Raw genomic sequence first — 21,434 nt, 5'->3', positions numbered from 1 at the left:
CCACATCATGAGAATGAAAGATATCAGCCCTGAGTGTCCTGGATGATGTGTGTGTTGGCCTGGCTCATATCACAAAAGAGACTTGATTAGATGAGATATGGGTGGTATATATTTTTCTCACCATTACCCACCTGAGGTCTCTGGGCCGGAGAGACATGAGTTTGAGGAAGCAATGATGTAGTGCTTCTGTTCCATGACCAGGAACCACTGTTCTGCAGTCTTTCCTTCCTATGGTAGTTGGGGTGATGCTGGAGTCCTTGTTGTGTTAGTAGATTCCAACCTCCAACCTGAGGCCACCTTGAATCACAGATCTGTCTCAATCAATATCCCAGCCCATTCATTCTGTAGACATAATTTTCTGCCTTGGAGGGGATAATGGTGCTTTAGGTGTGGAGAAATTGTATGTCATTCCATTTTCAAGGATCTGGTGAAGTTCAGGCTTTCGGGGGAAGTTTAGACTCAACTGAGGTCAGAGCCTTTGCAAGGTTAGGGAAGTGAATAATTATGGTCAGGCTAAAACAATGGCTTCCTTGGCTGCATCTGCATAGCAGAAATAATGCAGTTTGACACCACTTTAACTGCCATGGCTCAATGCTGTGGAATCTTAGAATTCGTAGTTTTGTGAGACATTTAGACTTTTCTGTCCGACAGCTCTGGTGCCACATTAAACTACAAATCCCAGAATTCCATAGGGTGGATCCATGAAAATTAAAGTAGTATCCAACTGCATTATTTCTGCAATGCAAATGAAGCCCTTGTCAGTGATGGAGTGAATCACCACTGGAATCTATTCATTTGGTTGCACCAGTAGCTTCCAAGTCAGAAATATAGTGAAAAACTCAGTTCTCCCCAGACTTTGAAGAATCATAGAATAATAGAGTTGGAAGAGACCCCAAGGGCCATCCAGTCCAACCCCCTGCCATGCAGGAACTCTCAATCAAAGCATCCCCGACAGATGGCCACCCAGCCTCTGCTTAAAAATGTCCAAGGAAGGAGACTCCACTACACTCCGAGGAAGGAGTGTGTTCCACTGTCGAACAACCCTTACTGTCAGGAAATTCCTCCTAATGTTGAGGTGGAATTTCTTTTCCTGTATCTTTCATCCATTGTTCCGGGTCCTAGTCTGTGGAGCAGCAGAAAACAAGCTTGCTCCCTCCTCAATGTGACATCCCTTCAAATATTTAAACAGGGCCATCATATCACCTGTTAACCTTCTCTTCTTCAAGCTAAACATCCCCAGCTCCCTAAGTCGTTCCTTATAGGACATGGTTTCCAGGCCCTTCACCATTTTAGTCGCCCTCCTTTGGACATGTTCCATTCTCAACATTCTTTTTGAACTGTGTTGCCCAGAACTGGACACAATATTCCAGGTGAGGCCTGACCAGAGCAGAATAGAATGGCACTATTACTTCCCTTGATCCAGACACTATACTTCTATTGATGCAGCCTAAAATTGCATTGGCCTTGTTAGCTGCCGCATCGCACTGTTGACTCATGTTCAACTTGTGGTCTACTTGGACTCCTAGATCCCTTTCACACATAGTTTCATTTAGCCAGGTGTCGCCCATCCTATATCTGAGCATTTCATTTTTCTGCCCTAAGCACAGTACCTTACATTTCTCCGTGTTGAATTTCACTTTGTTAGCTTTGGTCCAGCTTCTTAATCTAGCAAGGTCATTTTGAATTTTGGTCCTGTCCTCTGGGGTAGTAGCTACTCCCCCTAGTTTGGTGTCATCTGCAAATTTGATAAATATGCCCCCAATTCTGTCATCCAACATGATAAAGATGTTGATGAGCACTAGGCCCTGGACAGAGCCCTGTGGGACCCCACTGGCCACTTCTCTCCAAGATGAAAAGGAGACATTATTGAGCACCCTTTGGGTTCAGCCGGTCAACCAATTACAAATCCATGTAACAGTTACTTTGTCAAGCTCACATTTCACTAGTTTGTTTGCAAGAAGCTGTCCAATGTTGTAAACTTTCATTCCAAAATAAGTTCAGCACCTTGGAAAGCTTCTGTAAAGTCTGAGGTGGGGGGGGGGGTCATTGTTTTTTTACTATATTCCTAACATGGGAGCTACTGGTGCAGCCAAATGAACCCAGTCATGGTGCTGCAAACCCCATTGAAGCCCTGGATGACCTCTTAAATACTAAAATAGCCTAGGCCAATTGACACTGTTATACCTGAGCATCCCATTCAACTGAAGAGAAGCAAATAAGCTCCTTAGGTTTCTGCTTCCTTTCTGCCTGAATGGCCGAGCAGTTGTTGACCCCAATTTCTCTTTCTCTGCACATTGCAGGCTGACTCAGCCTCAGAGAAATCCCTTGCACTGGGTAGATCAGCCAAAGCTATCGATTCACCAGTCTGCAGTTCCTTCCCTGGAGCTGCCCAGACTCCAGGAAGTATATGTTTGGGTGTGAAAGAGATTTCTTTGTGTTCACATGGATAATAGCATCAGCTATGCTAGGAAGGCCTAGAGACATTCTTTTCCCTGAAAACCACTTTGATGAGATGTTTTTAGGATCCTGATAAGCCTTGTTACCTAATGATTTCTGTCTTTATTTTATTTTAAGAGAGTGTGACTATTTCATTATTTTGTGCTTTGTAAATGTCCTGAATTGGAGATTGATGTTGATTTATTATCTTATATTATTAGGGCTGGTTTTTCTTTTCTTTTCTTTTTGCATGGATTGACCATCCTAAATTGTTTTAGGAGTTTAAAATCATCTGGCCCTCCCCATAAGTGTGGAAGTCTGTTGTTGTTTCTTAAGCTATCTGTGTCAAAGATCTTCATTTTTTGCAAAGTCTTTTCATGCCTACCCAGGGCCCACCCTTTCCTCCTTGTCCTCTGCCTGGCTGGAATATTTTTAGCAGCAGTAGTATTGGGAAGATGGTGAAGGACTCCCCTGGAGAAACAGAGACTTTCTGTGTCAGTTTGCAACAGCATGCTTGTAGTAAACAATGCAATAAAGCTTGAGCTAGGTAAGAATGGGATTCTACTCCAGACAATCCTACTGTAGCTGTATGTGCTTGTGTGTTTAAAACTGTATGTACAACTGTCAAGACAAATAACAGCTACCGCCACAATCCCTTACTGTGCATGACTGAACAATAACAGAAAAGTGGAGAGCAGTCTTACCAACCACCCCAACATTTCTTTAAAAAAGCCTAGATGTATAAGTTTTGCCACCAAAGTGGAAACCTTCACAAAGGTGGAGTGAAAGTAAAATTTGTCTCAACATGCCTTGTCAAAGATGCTTTTACATGATCTCTAGAAAGTTTCAAATGCATTTGTTTACTTTTGCAAGACTTACCTCACCTGATTTTTTCATTTCACATGTGTATAATTTTAATTTTGACAGATGAGATTGCTGAAACAGATTTAATTGTGGTTTAGTATCTCATTCCTACTCTTTCCATGTTTATTCTGCCTCTGGTACCCAGTGTTCTGTTAAAGAAGTAATGTTCAGAAACACATGGATTTTGTTAACTGAAGTATACCTGTGCACCCATTGAATCAATGGAGCTTACATAAGCAGTGATGGATCAAGTTCCCATTGATTAAATGTGTCAGTTCTAGTTGTGATTAACAACTGGATTTAGGCCAAAAATTGTTTGCAGATTGTCCTACCTTGCCAGGTTGGGAGTGTGCTACATACATACCATTTTGTGTCACAGTCTGTCTCTGGACACAATTCAAACTACCAGTTATGAAGTATACATCCCTGAAGGGCTTGGAACCAGGCTATCTGAAAAAGTGATTTCCCCCTCTTATAACCTTGCCCAGATTCTAAGATCTTTGGATCCTTTCTCTTTCTCTTTCACCATGCTCAGAGGCATGTTTGTTGAGTATGCGAGAGAAGACTTTCTAGGTGGCAGCTCTCTGACTCTGGAAAGGAATGATTCAAAGCCTTCTGTTGTCCTTCCGCCAGCTGGCAGAGTTCTTTTTATTCAGAAAGCCTTTTGGCACTTAAACTGGGACTATATTAGTGGGCCTTACTATGTTGGATGCTGTTATTCCTTTTCCTGATGTTATTCACTGTGGGGTTTTCCCCCCCTGTTTTAATATTTTTACCTTTGTTTGGATGTACAGCTGTTAGCCATCTAGTGTGTCTTATTTTTTGGCAGAAGGGTGGGATTTAAATTATATAAAATTCCCTAGGGGTGCTGCAATGCATTCTTCTTGGTGATATCACTACAGGGACTCCAGCACCTCAAAAGTGACCTCCATACCAGTCCTTACACAACTTATCATGGGATAACATATTAAGAGGCTTACACAGTCTACTCTGCAGTTTGTGACATCTCTCCCCATGAATACCGAGGCCACTTTTCGTCAAAACCCCATGCACCAATGTAGGTGAAAGTAAGTATGTGAGCAAAGAAAGCAGACAGGAGGGAAATGGCTTCCTGGAACACTATACACATTATAATACTGGTAAACACTCCAGCCTTTAGGATGCTCTTTGACAACTTATCACACCTCCTTTCTAGTTCCCTGCCTGCACACACCCCAATCCAAAAATTCTTCCACCATTCATATGGCCACCCACCCACCCTAGCCTTAGGCAACATCTTCACTCCTGTCTTCTCTGCTCAACAACCATAGTTAAAACTGAACTTGTCACTTTATCACCATGCCTCCAAATTTTGCATTTCTGTGGCTATTTATACAGTCCTACTATAAAGGTCCTTCCTGGGCATGAGTTCACTCCATTCATCTAAAGAAGGAGACCAAGTCTACAAAAGCTAATAATAATAATAATAATAATAATAATAATAATAATAATAATAAATTTTTATTTATATACCACCTTTCCAGAGATCAAGGCGGTTAACAGAATATTAAAACACAACAATATAACATCAAACAACCATAAAAACCATCATAAAATTAACTCATATCATACATCTACATTACTACAGTCTTATGCTACAACTTCTTTTGCACAGTTAGTCTCAGAGGTGCTACAAAGAGAAAAATGGTCATTGTGAAATACGCTGGCCATATTCTAAGAGGCAAAAGCACCAATGGTGGTAGGAGCGACTGGCTTCCTTTGGAAACTTTGGAAACAAGGGTTTGGAGGCCGACTGTAAACTGACTCTTGCTATCTGGGAAGGGGACGTCTAGTGCTTGGGAAAATTATTTTTGACCATGCTTTTGGGGAGATTCTGGGAATTGTGATCCACAGAAGTAAACTTTCCAAGCTTGGGGTGGGGCATTTTCATTGCTCTACGTAAAATGCAAGGGTCTCAACTTTTCCAGAATCATGCTTGAGCGTTTCTTCCATTTCCTCCTTTCCTGGGTGAACATTGTTATTTATGTAGCTAAAACAGCACAGTTTTTGCATAAAAGGAGCAAAATGGCAGTTCTCCATGCTTGGAAGAATAGCAGGGCGGGGTTAACCTTACTCTTTAGCTCACCACTTGACCTCTACAGTGGACTGTGAGAAGCCAAAATACAGGACACCTTATGGATTTGAAAGAAATAGTAGGGAAGAAGTAAACAAATGAATAAATGCCAACCTTCACAGGAAAATCAAGGAGCAAGGAGAGGTAGGCTCTTTCTGTCTTCCTCCTCCACTCCCAAATTCTATAGATAATTTATCAAGTGGTCTCTCCTGTCAGCTCATCTTGCTCTTACCCCTCTTTTACCTCTTACATAACCATGCACTTTTGTCTCCAGCTTCCTGAGCACTTGTTTGCTCTGCTCCGAGCCCCACTTGGCAGGTTGTAGGAGACACAAGATGCCACACACAATAGCATTTGTCCCTTTAAACTCGGTTGTTAGGTTTTGTGCCTGCCATCTTCCCCCTGGGGGACTCTCTGCTGTTGTTCCCATAGCTGAGTCTGAGAGAAAGAGAAAAGGAGAAAGAGATGAGACCAGTTCTTCTTCCTCTCTGCGAACAAGTAGCTAGTCCTTAGCTGACATGTTATTGCCTGGAAGCTGCTGTTTGTGTCTCCCCAGACAGTGAGGCAGGTGAAGCATTGGCATGAATTTATCTGGTGTTTTGTACACAGAACAGCTTGGCTTCTGTACCACTTTCTAACCAAAGGAAAATAAATTATAATTTTTTAAAAAATCCTTCAGCCTCTCTACCTCTCTGACAGCCAATTTCTCTTCTTGTTCCCCCACCCACCCACCCCTTCTCTTCCTTTGCCAAGGAAAAAAGGAAAAGGCAGACGGAAATAGAAGGGAAGAGACAACAGCTCGAGGACCAGATACTTCAACTGCAGCATTTCAAGGTAAGGTCTGGGGAAGGATTGACTGGAGGAAAAAGGGAGAAACGTGTGTTATTAGACATGCAGATCACACATTGGAAAGCTGCTGGGAAGAACCTGTTCAGACATGAAGCAGCCGGCACTGCCACAGCCCTGCCTCTGCCAGCAAATCAGATCTTTGCTGGCTCCTTCTTTTCTGTATGTGATTCTCAGTTACAGTACCATGTTCCGGGGGGTTGGGGGGGAAGGAAGCAAGGAAAGAGCAGAATCAGGTATAGAAGGGAGGGCAGATACCGAATGCCTATGTAATGGCCACAAAGAGTATTATTCCTTGCATGCCCATCAGATGAAATGAATGTGGATTTGGGTGTGTTCACTGCATTGCTTAAATGGTTTCTTCCTGTCTATACAGTTGCATAGCCTTTTCTGTCTCTTTATTACCATAGTATTTAATCTATGCTGTGCTTCTGTGTTTGTGCTTCTCTATCGATAAAACTCCACACCTGCTGAAATGAAATACACCTCCAGCACTATTTAAATTATAGTAGAGGTCTTATTTGTGCTGGCATCGATCGATGAAAAGATTCAGGGCTGAAAACTTTGTACACTGTGACATATACAGCTTTGCTCACTGCGGTCTATACATATATGTAAACTGTGTACATACAAGTCTGTGTATCTGTTCATGTATCGATGCATGAAAGAACCTTGTTTACCTGAACCCTAGCAATCTAGATTTTAATGGACATGCAATATACCCCAGGGAGGGGCCCTAGCTCAGTGATGGAACACATACTTTGCATGCAGGAGGTGGCAGTTTCAGTCCCTGGCATCTCCACTTAAAAGGACTGCTTGGCAGATCATGGGGAGAATCTTACTCCAAAACCCTGGTGAGCCACTGCTAGGAAAGACAAATAGTCTGACCTTGTTTAAGGGATGTTCCTGTGCTTCTTTGCTGTTGCGTATACCTCTGTGTTTTCCTCTGGCCACCTTCCTTAAAACAAATTAATCATGCCATGGGAATCTGAAACTGTGATCACTATTAAAAACCAAGCAGTGCCTGAATGGGAGACTCTTTGGAAACCCCACACAAATTGTACTGAACCTCCCAGGGAAAATGTAGGGTTTCCCTGGAAAATGCAAATATACACATACAGAAAGGGCGGTTCCAGGAGCCAATTTCATTTTTCCCTCTCTCCTCCTCCTCCTATGTCTTGTGTAAAGATATGGTATGGACTTTAATGTCTACTGAGATAGCTGATAGCTGTAGGCAGCTAAATTTATATATTTTATTTGTATAGAAAATGTGTAACATTTATAGTAATTATGTAAATGTTTATTTCTATAGGAAATTTATATCTAATTTCCCTAAGCCCATCCATTATCTTATTATTTTTTTATAAAGAGCATACATATGTGTTGGAGGCTGGACACAGCAAAAGGTGTACCCCAGCCTTTGTGACTGGTAAAGAGGTTCTTTCATAGAGGAATTCGGTCTTCTTGCTTTATATTTTTAAGAGAACACTAAGATGAAAATTCTGTCATTTTTAGCATCATATTCCTTAGAGGGTTTTCCCTCCCTCACTACCACATTCACAGAGAAAAATAGGGTCATTTGGCAGAATTTCCCCCCAGGTATTCTCTACCATTGTTATTGTTGTTGTTGCTGTTGTTGTCATCATTTGGTGGTAGTTTCCATTTCACAATGCTCCATAACAACATTATGTCTAAGGCAGGGATGATCAGCAGTTCCAGGAACCAATTTCATTTTTTTCCTCCTCCTCCTCTGTCTTTTCTTTTAGGGCATTTCCCATCTTGCCACTAAATTTTGGAATCACAGTATGCTTCCAAATTTCAGGCACGACATTTTTTGGAGGGGTTGAAGATGCAAAAATGGATTTGGGGCCCAATATTGCCTATTTGGGGGGGGGGGGGGTCACCTGCTACACACACACACACACACACACACACACACACACACACACCATCTAGACCATTATGTAGGATGGAGAATAGTAGCTAGGCAGCCAATGCAATTGTTATTACGACCACTTGTAGCAGCATCCAAGTAGCAGGAAAAACACAAACAAAGAAGACCTTGCTCATGATCAGGATCTCTCACCCCACCCCAAGAAAGTGTTGGAAAATTTGTCCTCCCTATGGATTAACTTGGTGAAATGGTTCTGGATTAATGTTTTGAAATGGTTCTGGCAAATAGGATGTTGTATTTCAAGAGGTTATTTGCACATAGTTCTACTTCAGGAATTTGGGGAGGGGGGATCATTAAATTGGAAAGGAATCCTGGCCCATCTTAAGTCTGGAAAGCAAAATCTCAAGAAGATGAAGTCCTAAACTCTATAATTATTAAAAAATCACCATAATTTCCCTGTCATGTCCTGGCTGGTATAACCTGACTGCAATGAAAACATTGTAGGGATGGAAAGAATATCCATAGTTATTCACTGCCAACTTGAAAAATGTGTTTCCCAATAACTTGGAAACCTTGTCATGAAGAATAATAGGACAGTAAGAACTTTGTACAATTTTCTCCTGACATTTAATGTGTGAGGAGAGCAAACATAATGTAGTGGCTTGAGCATTGGCCTAGGACTCTGGAGACCAGGGTTTAAATCCCTGAACAGCCATGGAAACCTACTGGGTGACCATACTCTCTTATGCCTCAGAGGAACGAAAAGACAAACCATCTCTGAACAATTCTTGCCAGGTAAACCCCATGATTGGTTCACTTTTAAGTCACCTTAACCTGGAAATGACTTGAAGACACTCACCAACAAATTAAATGTGTCAGAGTGTTGTAAAGGAATTATTCTGTGAAGGAAAATGCGGGGGGTGGGGGTGTTTCTGCTAAAAAAAAAATCTGCCCAGAAAATGTGTTTCCTGCATAGAAAACCTTTTTCCATGCAAAAAACAGAGATGATTTGTTTTGGAGGTTGGAGGTTGTTTTTTGTTTGTTTGTTTGTTTTTGTACTGAACACAAGTTTCTCTCTAAAGAGTAATACCTCTGCAATGCCAGAGATGTCACTATGGGGTGCGGACCACACCAGGTGACTCTGGTAAGAGAAACATTACCAATTGTTTTAGGCTGCCCCAAACTGTGGCACTCTTGAGGAGAGCAGTTGGGGCCCTTGACCTCCCCTTTCCATCAGAGATGATCCTTTCTCAGGAGCCAAACATATCTCAGGTAAATGGGGAGTCCTGTCCCACAGCAGCCTGCTCTGCCCTTCCCAGTCACCTATGCAATTGGGAAGGGAATTGAGGAGCAAGCCAGTTTCTATAATGCAGTCAGGTTACTATAAAGCCTGCCTGGGATTAAAAGGACTAGGCTACTAAACCCCAGCTTGAAGTTGGGGCTGTTTCAAACATAAATAAAACTAAATGTCCTGTGAATATCAGGGCTACACTACAGGCCATATGCAGCCATCTACTTCTCATGATGTACACTATGCCAAGGAGATCTGTGGCTTTCTTGATGCTGGGACCCAACTCCCATCATAGCTCAAATAACAGGAATAGTAGTTCATCAACATTTGGAGGGCCAAAGATGCCCAGCCCTGGTGTACATTCTTTCCTTTAAAAAAAACATACAAAAGTCTACAAGAGCAGATGGCGACAGGTGAAAAGTTGCATGCACATTGTAAGACACTATTCCTTTTTCTAACTATTCACCTTCACTACTCTAAAAGCCATTGCCTGTCTCAGGCCTTATCTGGTTGTTTCATCACTTTCTGCCATGTTTCAACAGACATTGCCCAAATATTTTTAAAATACATCTTTGCAGTCACAAAGGTTAAAGACGTGGCCTCATCAGAAAAGAATGCAACAGAGATTTTCCTCACTCCAAGCTCTTTCTCTGTTTCCATGGAATAATAGTTAGTGTTTATAAGACTGTTCAAGTCACTTTAGGTTCATTATCTTCACAACAGCCCTATAAGGTAGCCCAGTATTATCCCCATATTTTATAGGGGGGGGGGGAAATAGGTGAGGACTGAGCCTGACTTGCCTATGGGTGGGTCTACACAAGCCAGAATATTCCAAACTACTCCTGGAGTATTCTGGCCCCGAAGCTGACCTGAATTCCCTCCATTACCTAAGCCAGTGATGGCAAACTTTTTAGGGACCAAGTGTCCAAATTCAAAGGCATTCTGGCACCAGGTGCTACCAGCATCAATCACATGGCTGGGCCACTCTTTGTGACCTCAGAGGAAGTGACTTGTACCAGCGATAACAGAAGCACACAGCACAGTGGAACACTGTGTAGACAGCTGCCTGGCATCACTGTAGAGTGCTCCAGATTTTCCTGGAAGATCCAGAGCAAATGGCAGGTTTTGTTAAACCAGATTAAGATATGAATGGCCTGGATTTGGTGCAGAACTAGCCTTCCCACTTGAAGACATTTGCCAGTCAAATTGGATAATAATAATTGGATCTTTGGTCTTGCCTCATGTGGACTGGGAGAGATGAGGGTAGGGAAAAACGTATGTAAATCTTTGGTGGAAAGGGCATTATAAATAAATGTTGTTGTTGTTATTAAATGGCCCATGTAGACATGCCCTCAGAGTTGGAATGGAAGGCAGGAATGAATCAAACCAGAGATGTCCTGATGTATAAGTCAATTCCTACACTATGCTCAGTATTAGCAAGGTCTGTATGTACACAGTGCTAGAGATCTTTAGCCAATTGCAAAGGCCAGGATTCAAATAATCTTGCATGCAGAGTTGTTTTCATATATCCAGATTTTAGATGCAATTCTGTATTTTAATGCTGCATTTATTACTCTTCTGTTTGTGCATTTTTAAATGGGATGTAATGCATTTAATTCTGGCAAACTGGTCACATGTAGAAGTATACCAAGTGAGCCCAACAAGTTGTTTTCATAGCCCACCAGACACATCCTTTAGGGAGTGTCAGGTTCAACATTTGGGGAGGCATTTTAACCTCAAGAAAGGCCTTTTTTGGAGGGGGGGGGACCCAGGAAGCTTTATCTGTGTGTTTGTGTCTATCTGTTATTTTTAAGGCCTCTCCTAAGCCTAAAACGATCAGAGGAATGAAAAACATGACAAAAATGTCCCCATGTGCCCTAGAGGGCATTTGGGCAATAATTGTTTTAGCAGAGGTGTTCGTAAAGAGCCAATGTAGCTCCCATCACCCAGCAGTTGCCCACTACTGTTTTAGAGCAAGGAGATGCTCTAGCATTGTCTTCACAGATTTCGTGAAGTAACATGAATGCATTTCTTTGATGTAACAGCAGTTGCCTTTTCTCACAGGCATCTACGAGGCTTTGCCATACCTCTGAATCATTCCTTCTGGCTTCCACTTTGTGAGGCCTAGGTTTGTGGTGGAGAAAGGTGTTGCTTATTTGTATTTTATGTTGGAAGCTAGTTCTCTTTCTCTCTCAATCTCTCTCTTTCAGTCTCTCTCCCTCTGGGTGGTTCTTTTTTATTCTTGCAATAAAGCTGACTTATAGCTTTGTATAATATTTCTTCTGGGTGGCAGTCCCAGAGGAGTAGATTCCCACGCACCACACAAGTAGACAAATGAACTGTGTAGAGGTTGAGTAATTATCAGATTTCCAAAATCCAAAGTACTCCAAAATCCAAAACTTCTTGTGCTACAACAGGTTGCGTAGTACGTACTTTTTCTGTATTTGTTGAGGCTAGAGAAAGACATGGTTGGAGGGAGATGTGGGTGGGAAAAGATACAGTGATCTATTAAATGGGGGAGGGAATCCACATGTCACAACATTTTGTGGAACCTCAGTCATGCAAACAGTAGTAGTAGTAGTTATCCAAAATACATGCAAAGTCCAAAATACAGAACATTTCTGGCCCCAAGCATTTCAAATAAGGGATACTCAACTTGTATTTGTGCACATATCTAATGATATCATGTACATCATTGTTACGTAGAGAGGAATTGAGGAAGGGAATGTCATTAGGTCAGATTGTCTGTAGATCTCATTTGACACAGCTGTTTTATTTGTAATGGGCATTTGCCAAAGCACATTGCCATCTGAGAGATGTTTCACACTTCATGTGGCAGCCTGATTGTAGGCTATGGTGAGTGCATGGAGCATGAAGGAAAGATGGGCACCTCCAGACACAAAGGAGATGCATGCCGGGGAATGGTGGCAAATTGTGTCTCTCCTTCCTTGCATTTTGCCTGGTTACATCAGCAGTATTCAGGCTGCCTCAAAGAATGATTATTCCTTTCAGGACAGAGGCTTTCTGTCTTCACTTGAGGATCTTTGCACCCTCAGTGTAGCTCATAGGGAAGTTTAGGCAGGTGAACTACTACTATTATGGAGAGCTGCAGCCCTCTCAGACAATGCAGTTACAGAGCTATTATTCCATTTTAGCTGCCTTGGTTCCATCCTATATATTCCTGGGGCTTATAGTTTGGTGAGCTCTCTGGTTGAGGATTATAAGCACCCCTCCCTACACTCCCAATCCAGACAGATTCATAGCAGTTAAAGTGGAATCATAATGATACAGTTGTGTAGTGTGAATGGGTCCCTGGTCAAAGAGGCCAGTTACAAATCCTGAAGTCTGGAGCTTTTTTCCAAATTGCACATCACCAAAGAAAGGGAAATTCATCACACACAAAAAGAAAGGGGAGGGGATAAACATTATACCTGTGTACACAAGTGAATGGCTGGTGAATATAGAACTATAGAATCTAGAATACATGAATTGGTGGTGAATCTAAAAACAATGGCTATTGAATATGACACATGGTAGTAAAGTCTAAGATCTATTTGCATGCTCACACTGCTGCCCAGGACTACCCGCTGATAGAGCAACTCCAAGGCCCATGCTCCTCCTACTCACAGTTTTTCTCTTAAATGGACTTGGAGGGCAAACAAAGTAGCCGACTGTGAATTAAGATACACAACCCTCTTACTTTGCACACTAATTGGCCATGTGGCAAGGCAGCAGCAACTACAAGGACCATATCTCCTAACCTACAAGAACTCTTAAGATTTCAGGAGAAGGTTTTCACTTGATCCCACCACCATCACAGGCTCCCTTGGTGAGGACACAAGAGAGAGTCTTCTCGCCAGCTGCTTCCAACCTTTGGAACTGCCTTCCACTGGAGGTCAAGTTGGCTTTCCTTTTGGTACCAGGCAAAAACATTTTAGTTTATGCAGGATTTTAATATGTAACTGTGCCAGGGAGGTTTTGTATTGGTGTGTGTGTGTGTGTGTGTTTAACTATTTTATGTTTTAAAGTTAAAATAAGTTTATGTAATTTTAATTGTGATGGTTTTAATGGTTTTTAAAATCTCACGGGTAGATTTTAATTGGTTTCCTTCTGTAGGCCTTTGGACCTACTTTAGAAGAAAGGTAGCATATAAAATAAATAAATAAATAAATCAGAGTTTCTGGGTCAAGCCAGTCTCTCAGGTGTGGTACAGACCGCCATAAAGCGGCGTACTCGCACCAATTCTAGGGTTAGGGAGCGCACACCAACTGCACACTTCCTAACCCTAGTAACAATGGCAAAGTCCTATCCATACGGGCATGTGATGTAAGCGTCATGTGGCATCCTCACAGCGCCATGCGTCACTTATGTCATGAGTCCCTGTGGAGGAAAATAGGCCGCCGGCAGACTACCCTTTTGGGGCAGCCTGTCCCAGGCCATAGAATCCATCATCTTTCTGCTGGACTCTGTCCCTTGACATGCCTTTCCCCCATAACTTCTTCAGCCTTTGGACATCACTAGACTATTTTGATATGCCGATGTGCACTTCTGGTTTGTATTGTTTGGATGGGGGAGGGTTCATCCTTGAGGAAGCAGGCTCTGCAAGGTCAAAGCTAACATTTATGGAAGCCTCCAGAACAAGTGTGTATACTGCATAAATCCTTTAGGGAAAGGATCTTGTAAACTAAGCAGGGTCAGCCCTGGTTAGTACTTGGATGGGAGACAACCAGTGAATACCGGGTGCTATAGATTATATGTCAGGGGAAGAAACTGGGAAAACCACCTCTGAGTATTCCTTGCCTAAGAAAATCCTATCAAATTCATGGAGCTGCCATAAGTCAGCATACAACCTGAAGACATGTTTGTGCAAAGACGCACCAAGAGCAGTAAATCATAATTTTTGCAGGATTCTTTTCCTGACTTTTTTTTGGGGGGAGTGGGGAGAAAGAGGAAGAATCAGCCATAATCCAGCATGATGTAGTGGTCTGAGCATTGAGCTATGACTCTGAACAAATTGTACCAAGAAAACCCCACAATAGGTTTACCTTAGAGTTGCCATAAGTTAGAAATGACTTGAAGGCACACAACAGTAAGGAATGAGGCAGGTGGCTGCCACAGATAAAGTCCTTTGGGCAGCCATGTACAGATCATGGGCTGCACTATCCCCGCTGTGGTATGGCAGCAGTGGGAAACTGTGAAAGGATAAAGAGCTACAACCCTAGGAGACTTTGGGGTTGCACCTTTTTCTGCAAATAAATAAATAAATAAATAAGGTAATTTAGAATTGCCTGATTCTCATTTTGGTCTTTGGAATGATGTACTTACTTGAAGGCTACAAAAAGAAAGTGTGTGTGTGTGTGTGTGTGTGTGTGTGTGTGTACACACACACACACACACACACACACTTATATGTTTTGTTAAAGAACACTGAATCTGTAAATTTCATTTTGTTCTGTTGAATTTTGTCAAATTATATTTCTTTCAGTTTTTTAACTAGGGAACATTTATTATTTTATTTTATTATTTATTTATTTATTTAACTAGACCCCACCATCTATCAAAGATTTCAAGGTGTCAGTTTTCACCAGTTGTTATTGTATGTATGTATATTGTGTTATATGGGCATTGTGTATATGTATATGGTGGATCACATGGTGTAATGTAAGGTATTGTATGTCAAGTGTAAAACAATTAAAAATTAAAAAAAAAGATTTCAAGGTGGCTTACAAAAAGCATTAAAACAAGTTACACAATTTAAAACAATAAAAAATAAACTAAAACACCTTTTAGTTTAAGCAGAGAGCCTGCCTCTTGTCGATCTCTCTGCAGCTGCCAAATGTTGCAGAGACAGTGACTGCTATGTGTAGCCAGGATTTGGAAGAACACAGGCTGAGACATAGATTGTTCTTTCTTCACCTTAGCACTGTCCTCCAAATTTGGCAGTTTGTTGAAGCAAAGTACTATGATTGCCATACTACAGTCCCTCAAATTTGAGCAACTAATTTACATAATTACGCAAAACCATAATTATGCATATTAATAATTTGCATTTCAGTTACACAAATGGAACACTTGTCATTGTAATTGTGTGTACCACTATTTTTTCAGCCTTGGTACTACCCACCGATCCACCCACCCACACACACACATACACACATATACACACATATGTAATACATCCACACACTACTCTTCTGAGAGAACTAATCAGGTGCTTTGATTGAAAGTTCTTGCATGGCAGGGGGTTGGAGTGGATGGCCCTTCTGTTCTCTTCCAACTCTACGATTCTTTGATTCTATGATTCTAAGTAACGTTTGCAGTGCTGGAGTTGGAACAGAGAGACACAAGTTGAAATCCTTGCTTGTTCATAGATTTGCAAAGTGATTTTAGCCTACCACTGTCTCTCAGCAAATCTACCTTACAGGGCTGCAATAATTAATGTTGAATAGGGGCCATGTGTAGAGAGCTAGCATGGTGAAGTGGTTTGAGCATTGAACTACAGCTCTGGAGATCAGGTTTCACATCCTGGCTCAGATATATAATTCCCTTGGATGACCTTGGGCAAGTCACACACTCTCAGCCTTGAAGGATGGCAATGGAAAACCCCTCTGAAGAAAATTGCTAGTAAAACCCCATGATAGGTTTGCTTTAGGGTCACCATAAACTGGGAACGACTTGAAGGCACACAACAACAACAAATAGCTGTGTATCCTGGTGTGGTAACTAACTAATAACAACTCGCACCTTTTGTCATATGCTGGCACTTCGAGTGGTACTGTATTCTCATCAGATTGCTGTAGCAATTGCTCTCTCTTGTGCACCATCTTTCTTATTGATGGCAAAAAGATACAAATCCAATAAAATACCATGACAAGTCCACCTTGCGCTTTAACCATTATTCCCTCCTTGCTTCTTGCACTCTACTGAGTACATCTCTCACCTCCCCTTCCCTCCTTGTCTCATCATGAGCCACTACTATTCCTCTCTACAACCTATACCAACCTCTATTGCTTCTTGCATCCTCCCACTGCACATATATAATGTCATCAAAATATGTCTGTCTACACCATGCTGCCCCTTAGTCAGCATATTGTCCCCAGACATCACTGTAAAAGTACAAGGGATGTGGAGATGCGGAGATGACACTTTAGAACGGACATAGTAAAGCTGGCATCCCTAAAATACTGCTGTCACTTCACTGCTAATTGTACAAAGGATGTTAGCATATTTTATTTTCATGTAATCATGAAATTTACAAAATCACAGGAAGGAGTTTTATATTATTTTACTTTCTTCTATTTTATTGTGTGTCACTTGAAATTTAGTGTTGCACTTATGTATTATGGTTTTGTACTTTTTAAGTCTTGCTGGTCATTGACCGAATAAAATATATGTATGCACATGTATAATTTCCTTCCACTCTGGGAGTTCCTGGGAGCTGACAATAGAAATCATTAAATCATTAAAACACCAAGACAGCAGCAGATGATAAAACTATAGCAACAGTCAGTGCATTTAAAATAATCAAAAGATAAGGAGGGATTAAAACTGCATATTAAAAATTACCTGTTAGGCATAAATGCCTTTCTATAAAGGAAGGGCATTTTCAGCTTCACAAAAAAATGATTACTAAAGGAAGATGTCTTAACTCAGAAGAGAGTTTCAGAGCCAGATCATTTCTCTGGTCCCAAATAAGCCTATTTCTGGGTTTGTTGGGACATACAATGGGCTCTTGGTATCCACTGGAGGTTGGTTCCAGGATCCTCTGTGAATACTAAAATCCATGGATACTCAAGTCCCATTAAATACAATGGCATAGCAAAACACTGTTCCTTATATAAAATGGCAAAATCAGGGTTTTCTTTTTGGAATGTATATTTTTGAGGAATATTTTTAAGCTGGGGATGCATGAATGTGTGGATAAAGAATCCATGGCTACAGAGGAACGTGTATATAAGCCATTGCACAAGTGGTAAATTTTGAAATGCAGGCCCTCACCAGGATAGCATACCCTCTAACATTTCACAGATGAAAACTAGGACATGTGGCCAAGCAACATCAGAATGTGGTAAAGATGGGGAAAGTTATTAATGAGGATGAAGATACAAGCTTGGAAAAACTCCAGGAGTTTGCTTTTGCCTGAGACTACTGGGAAGAGCAAGAATTCATCCGCCTCCTCTCCTCTCCTCCCTGTTTAGTTAACTGAATGGAGACTACTTTTGCATTTTGAAATCAGTTTGCAGCAAATAAACAAAGCCAATGACAAAAGGAAAAGCGGGAGGAGGAGAGAGAAACTGGGACATTTTAAAAACAGCTGAAACAGTGAAAAAGAATTCATCATGACTGTCCCTGCCAAATCAAGACAATTGGACAGAACAGGACATTCCTTAAAGTAATACATACATAGAGTTCAGAAGCACAAGTGACTGTGTCAATCTACACTTTTAATCTCTGCTAGCACCATGCCTTTGATAAAGTCACCTCCAAATACAGTCAGCCTTCAGTCTCTACAGATTTTTATCCATGCATTCAAGCATCCACAGCTTGACAAGTGTGTGTGTGTGTGTGTGTGTGTGTTCCAAATATATATATTCCAAAAGCAAACCTTGTTTTTGACATTTTATATAAAAGACACCATTTCAGTATTTCATTGTATTTAATGGGACTTGAGCAACCACGGATTTTGGTATCAATGCAAGGTCTTGCAACCAAACCCGAGCAGATACCAAGAGACCACTGTACTTTGGATTAAAACAGAGATAGCTCATTAAAATGTATCTTTGCTAAGAAATTTCTCCTCCTCTTATTGTGGGGACTGCAGCTGAACATAGAGGAAGGGCACTGTTTGGCAGCAGTGGTAGACAGTGCCATGCTCCCTGCTAATCAAAAAGTCTCAGATTGTCATTCATTTGAGCCCTGGTTCCACTACACTACTAGATTCAAGACAGACCTTGAGAACTATCTCAAAATACAGTCAAGATGCTATTGCATAAAGTATCCTGAAGGACAAAGCAAACGTCAGTAAAGGAACAGCCAAAGGCCCCTCTGGTCATGTTCAGGCCAGCAACATTTAATCTTTTAGATGGATAACCAAGTGAGCCTTAGCCTCTGTGGTGAGAGCATTCTACTAATAGTTTTGAACAAATGGAAAATATTTTGCACAGCACAAGAAAGGATGTAAAAATATAACAAGAACTTTTCTGATTTTTTCTGATTTTTGGCAAAGATTTTGTGCAAAAAAAACAACAATGAAAGTGTTCAAAAACTCTCATCATCTTTCCCAGAATGGAGAAAATCTAAATTCTTTTTTCTCAAGTGTGAAATCAAAATAAGTAAAAATTTACATCCCTATTGTTGTTATATTTGTTCCATATGATCTTATTGGGCTGCTAAGGATGATCTTTGGATCAAAGAGTCTGGATATAATTCAATAACTTGTGCTCTATTTGTTTGCTTTAACATATTTGCTTGTTCTCTCTCTTATACTTGAGGGAACTCACAATATTACATTCAACTTTACAGTAGGAATGGGAGGAGGAGGGAGGACAGAATTTATGGACAGGATTCATTCAGTATTGTTGAGTCAGTGAAAATTAAGCCACATCACGTTGGTGCATCTGCACTCTAGAAACCACTTTAAGTGAAGTAGCTCCATCTTAAGAAATCCTAGGATTTGTAGTTTTTATAAGATCTTTAGCCTTCTCTACCAAAGAGTGCTGGTGCCTCACAAAACTACAAAACCCAGGATTCTGTAGGTTGAAGCTATGGCAGTTAAAGTGGTGTCAACATTATTTCTACCGTGTAGATGCACCCCTAGTCTCAAATTATGGTTCTCAGTCATTTGTACACCCTCCTCCACCACACCTTTAGTAGGATGCAGAACTATTCTTAGTGGACAACGGGTTTTCATAATAATATTGAACTACTAATGAAAAATTATTCTCTTTGTTTGTATTTACTCCAAACCATAGCAGTGACATTTTTATGTCCTTAAAACTTACTATATTTAAATATAATAGCAGCATGATGGTTAACATAGAAATGTCTTCCTCAGAAAACGTTTGTTTCTGTCATGGTGGACACCAGGTTGTTTGACGGAGAACCTGGTAGGCTGTAAGATCCAAAAACCCTTAGCTGGAAGAGCCAAGCATTGTGTGTGTTTGTAAGTGTATTGTGAATTTCAGAAAGACAAAGTTGAATTCCTCTCTGTGCTGAACCAAAATGCTTGCCTAGTTCTTTTAATCAATGCCTGTGAGTTTCACTAGAACATTGTCAGTCTGTGTCTACTTATTATAGAGTGCTCTGGTTTCCATCAGTGACTTATTACTGACGTTTCCTGTTTTTGGATTAGCCTTGGTGAAGAGCCTAGAATAAGCCAGTGGCAAGAGACATACCAGTCTCCAAAATAGCTTGAGGTGCTCAGCAGTCTCCTCCTTCCTGGTGACCTGATGCTTTAAAAAGAATAGGAATGGCCCAGATTTGTGTCTGGAACGGGTATAATTAGCAGGAAAGGATTAACCAATGGGCTGTTATAAACAGAATTGGAAATGGTATGGTTTTGTATGTATGTAGTTGCAGACATAGTTGAGTAGAAAGCATGTGGATTTCAGTATTGGCCTGGTCTGATTCTCTGACCATAATTACAACCCAGCAGAATAACATAAAGTGGTGAGCATTACATTTGCTCTATTGTTGCAGTCAAACTCCCTAGAAAGGGAGAATCAACTCCAGTTGTGTAGAAAATGGGCTATGCCCTGCCAGTTTTAAATATACCGTTTGTGATACTTTGGTGATTTCCTGACATCATGAAGCTTGTCTTTTGGAAAATGAAATTTAAGATGTGGATATAATGAAGTTTGCACGATTTGGGCTGTGATGAGGGAAAGAGGGTTGGCCCAGCCTCTGTAGATCACTTTGAACTCTATATGATGTGGTTTCTTTTAAATATGCTATTTAAAACTGCACATCACACAGTCCTGCAGCTGGTCACTCAGAATGAATTGGTGGCAATAAAGAATTATATATCTGTGTTAGGCTGCTTAAACATCCTACCAGAGAGTAGTTACACTGCATTTGTGCTTTTTAAAAAAAAGGTTAGATTAAGCAGAGTTTGCACTGGTTCTAATCAGTTCTATCATTAATAAATGAAAGCAAAATCTTTATAATACTCAGCTGTTAGGATTCCCTGACATCATTTCTTCACTTGGGAAATGGATTTTAGGGTTCAGAGATTACATAGCTTAAGGCTGTGATGGAGGAAAAAGTCCTAGCTCAGCCTTTGTACATCCCTTTGAATCTCATATAATACGGACACCATTTAGCATAAAACTGTGGCTTCTCCTGAAACCCTCCAGCATAGTGCAAAAACAGGACAGAATAGTAGACAGGAGAGGTTAAAATGTCCTTGATGGTTAGGGAGCTAGTGAACTCTCCTTCTGAAAGGAGAGTCCTTCAAATGTCCTTCTGACAGCTGTGATTCTATGATTCTGTGATGGGTTTTCCCAAAACAGAGGAGAATGCAAAATGTGAGGTTAAGGAGTGTCTGTGTCGTGGGTCCATAATTTGTCTTCACATGAGTGGATTACTGAACGTGCATAATACTGTTCTCTAAGTTTCCTCCTCCATGTTCCTTTCCTACTCCAGATAGCCAAAGAACAGGAAAGCTTCAATTAGACTGGAACCAGCAGACAGCACAATGTATTCCAGAGGCCTCATGCCTGATAAACACAGGGTAGAAGCCAAAGCCATTTCCTTGACCTTACATAAAATAGCAGATTATTCAAACTAACCTCAAGAGTTTACCTGTTTGACAGTTGTATCCTCAATGAGGTTACGCCAGAGGCTGGAGAATCGACATGGCTAAATTCCCCAGATTGGATTAATTCCAGAAAGCAATTATTAATGAATTAATTGTACAAAAATAGAATTAATCATGAAGCATTTTTTTAAAAAAAAATGCTAGCCTTAAAATAAACCAAACCAAATAAAAA

General features: G+C 40.9%; 1 protein-coding gene across 4 annotated transcripts in view; it reads left to right on the top strand.

Annotated features, from left to right (window-relative positions):
* Positions 1-21,434, top strand: part of PALM2AKAP2 (PALM2 and AKAP2 fusion) — a 320,690-nt gene that overhangs the window by 51,148 nt on the left and 248,108 nt on the right. For all 4 annotated transcript variants that reach the window (XM_089488588.1, XM_089488587.1, XM_089488592.1 and 1 more), the window contains exon 2: positions 6,167-6,247. In XM_089488588.1, coding sequence (XP_089344714.1) covers positions 6,167-6,247 — 81 coding nt within the window. The remainder of the gene's footprint in view (positions 1-6,166; positions 6,248-21,434) is intronic.

Source organism: Sceloporus occidentalis, unplaced genomic scaffold (genome assembly GCF_023333645.1).
Source record: "Sceloporus occidentalis isolate IW3139 unplaced genomic scaffold, rSceOcc1.0.p SCAF_1, whole genome shotgun sequence".
Taxonomy (NCBI): domain Eukaryota; kingdom Metazoa; phylum Chordata; class Lepidosauria; order Squamata; family Phrynosomatidae; genus Sceloporus; species Sceloporus occidentalis.
This window is presented reverse-complemented; position numbering and strand designations above follow the sequence as displayed.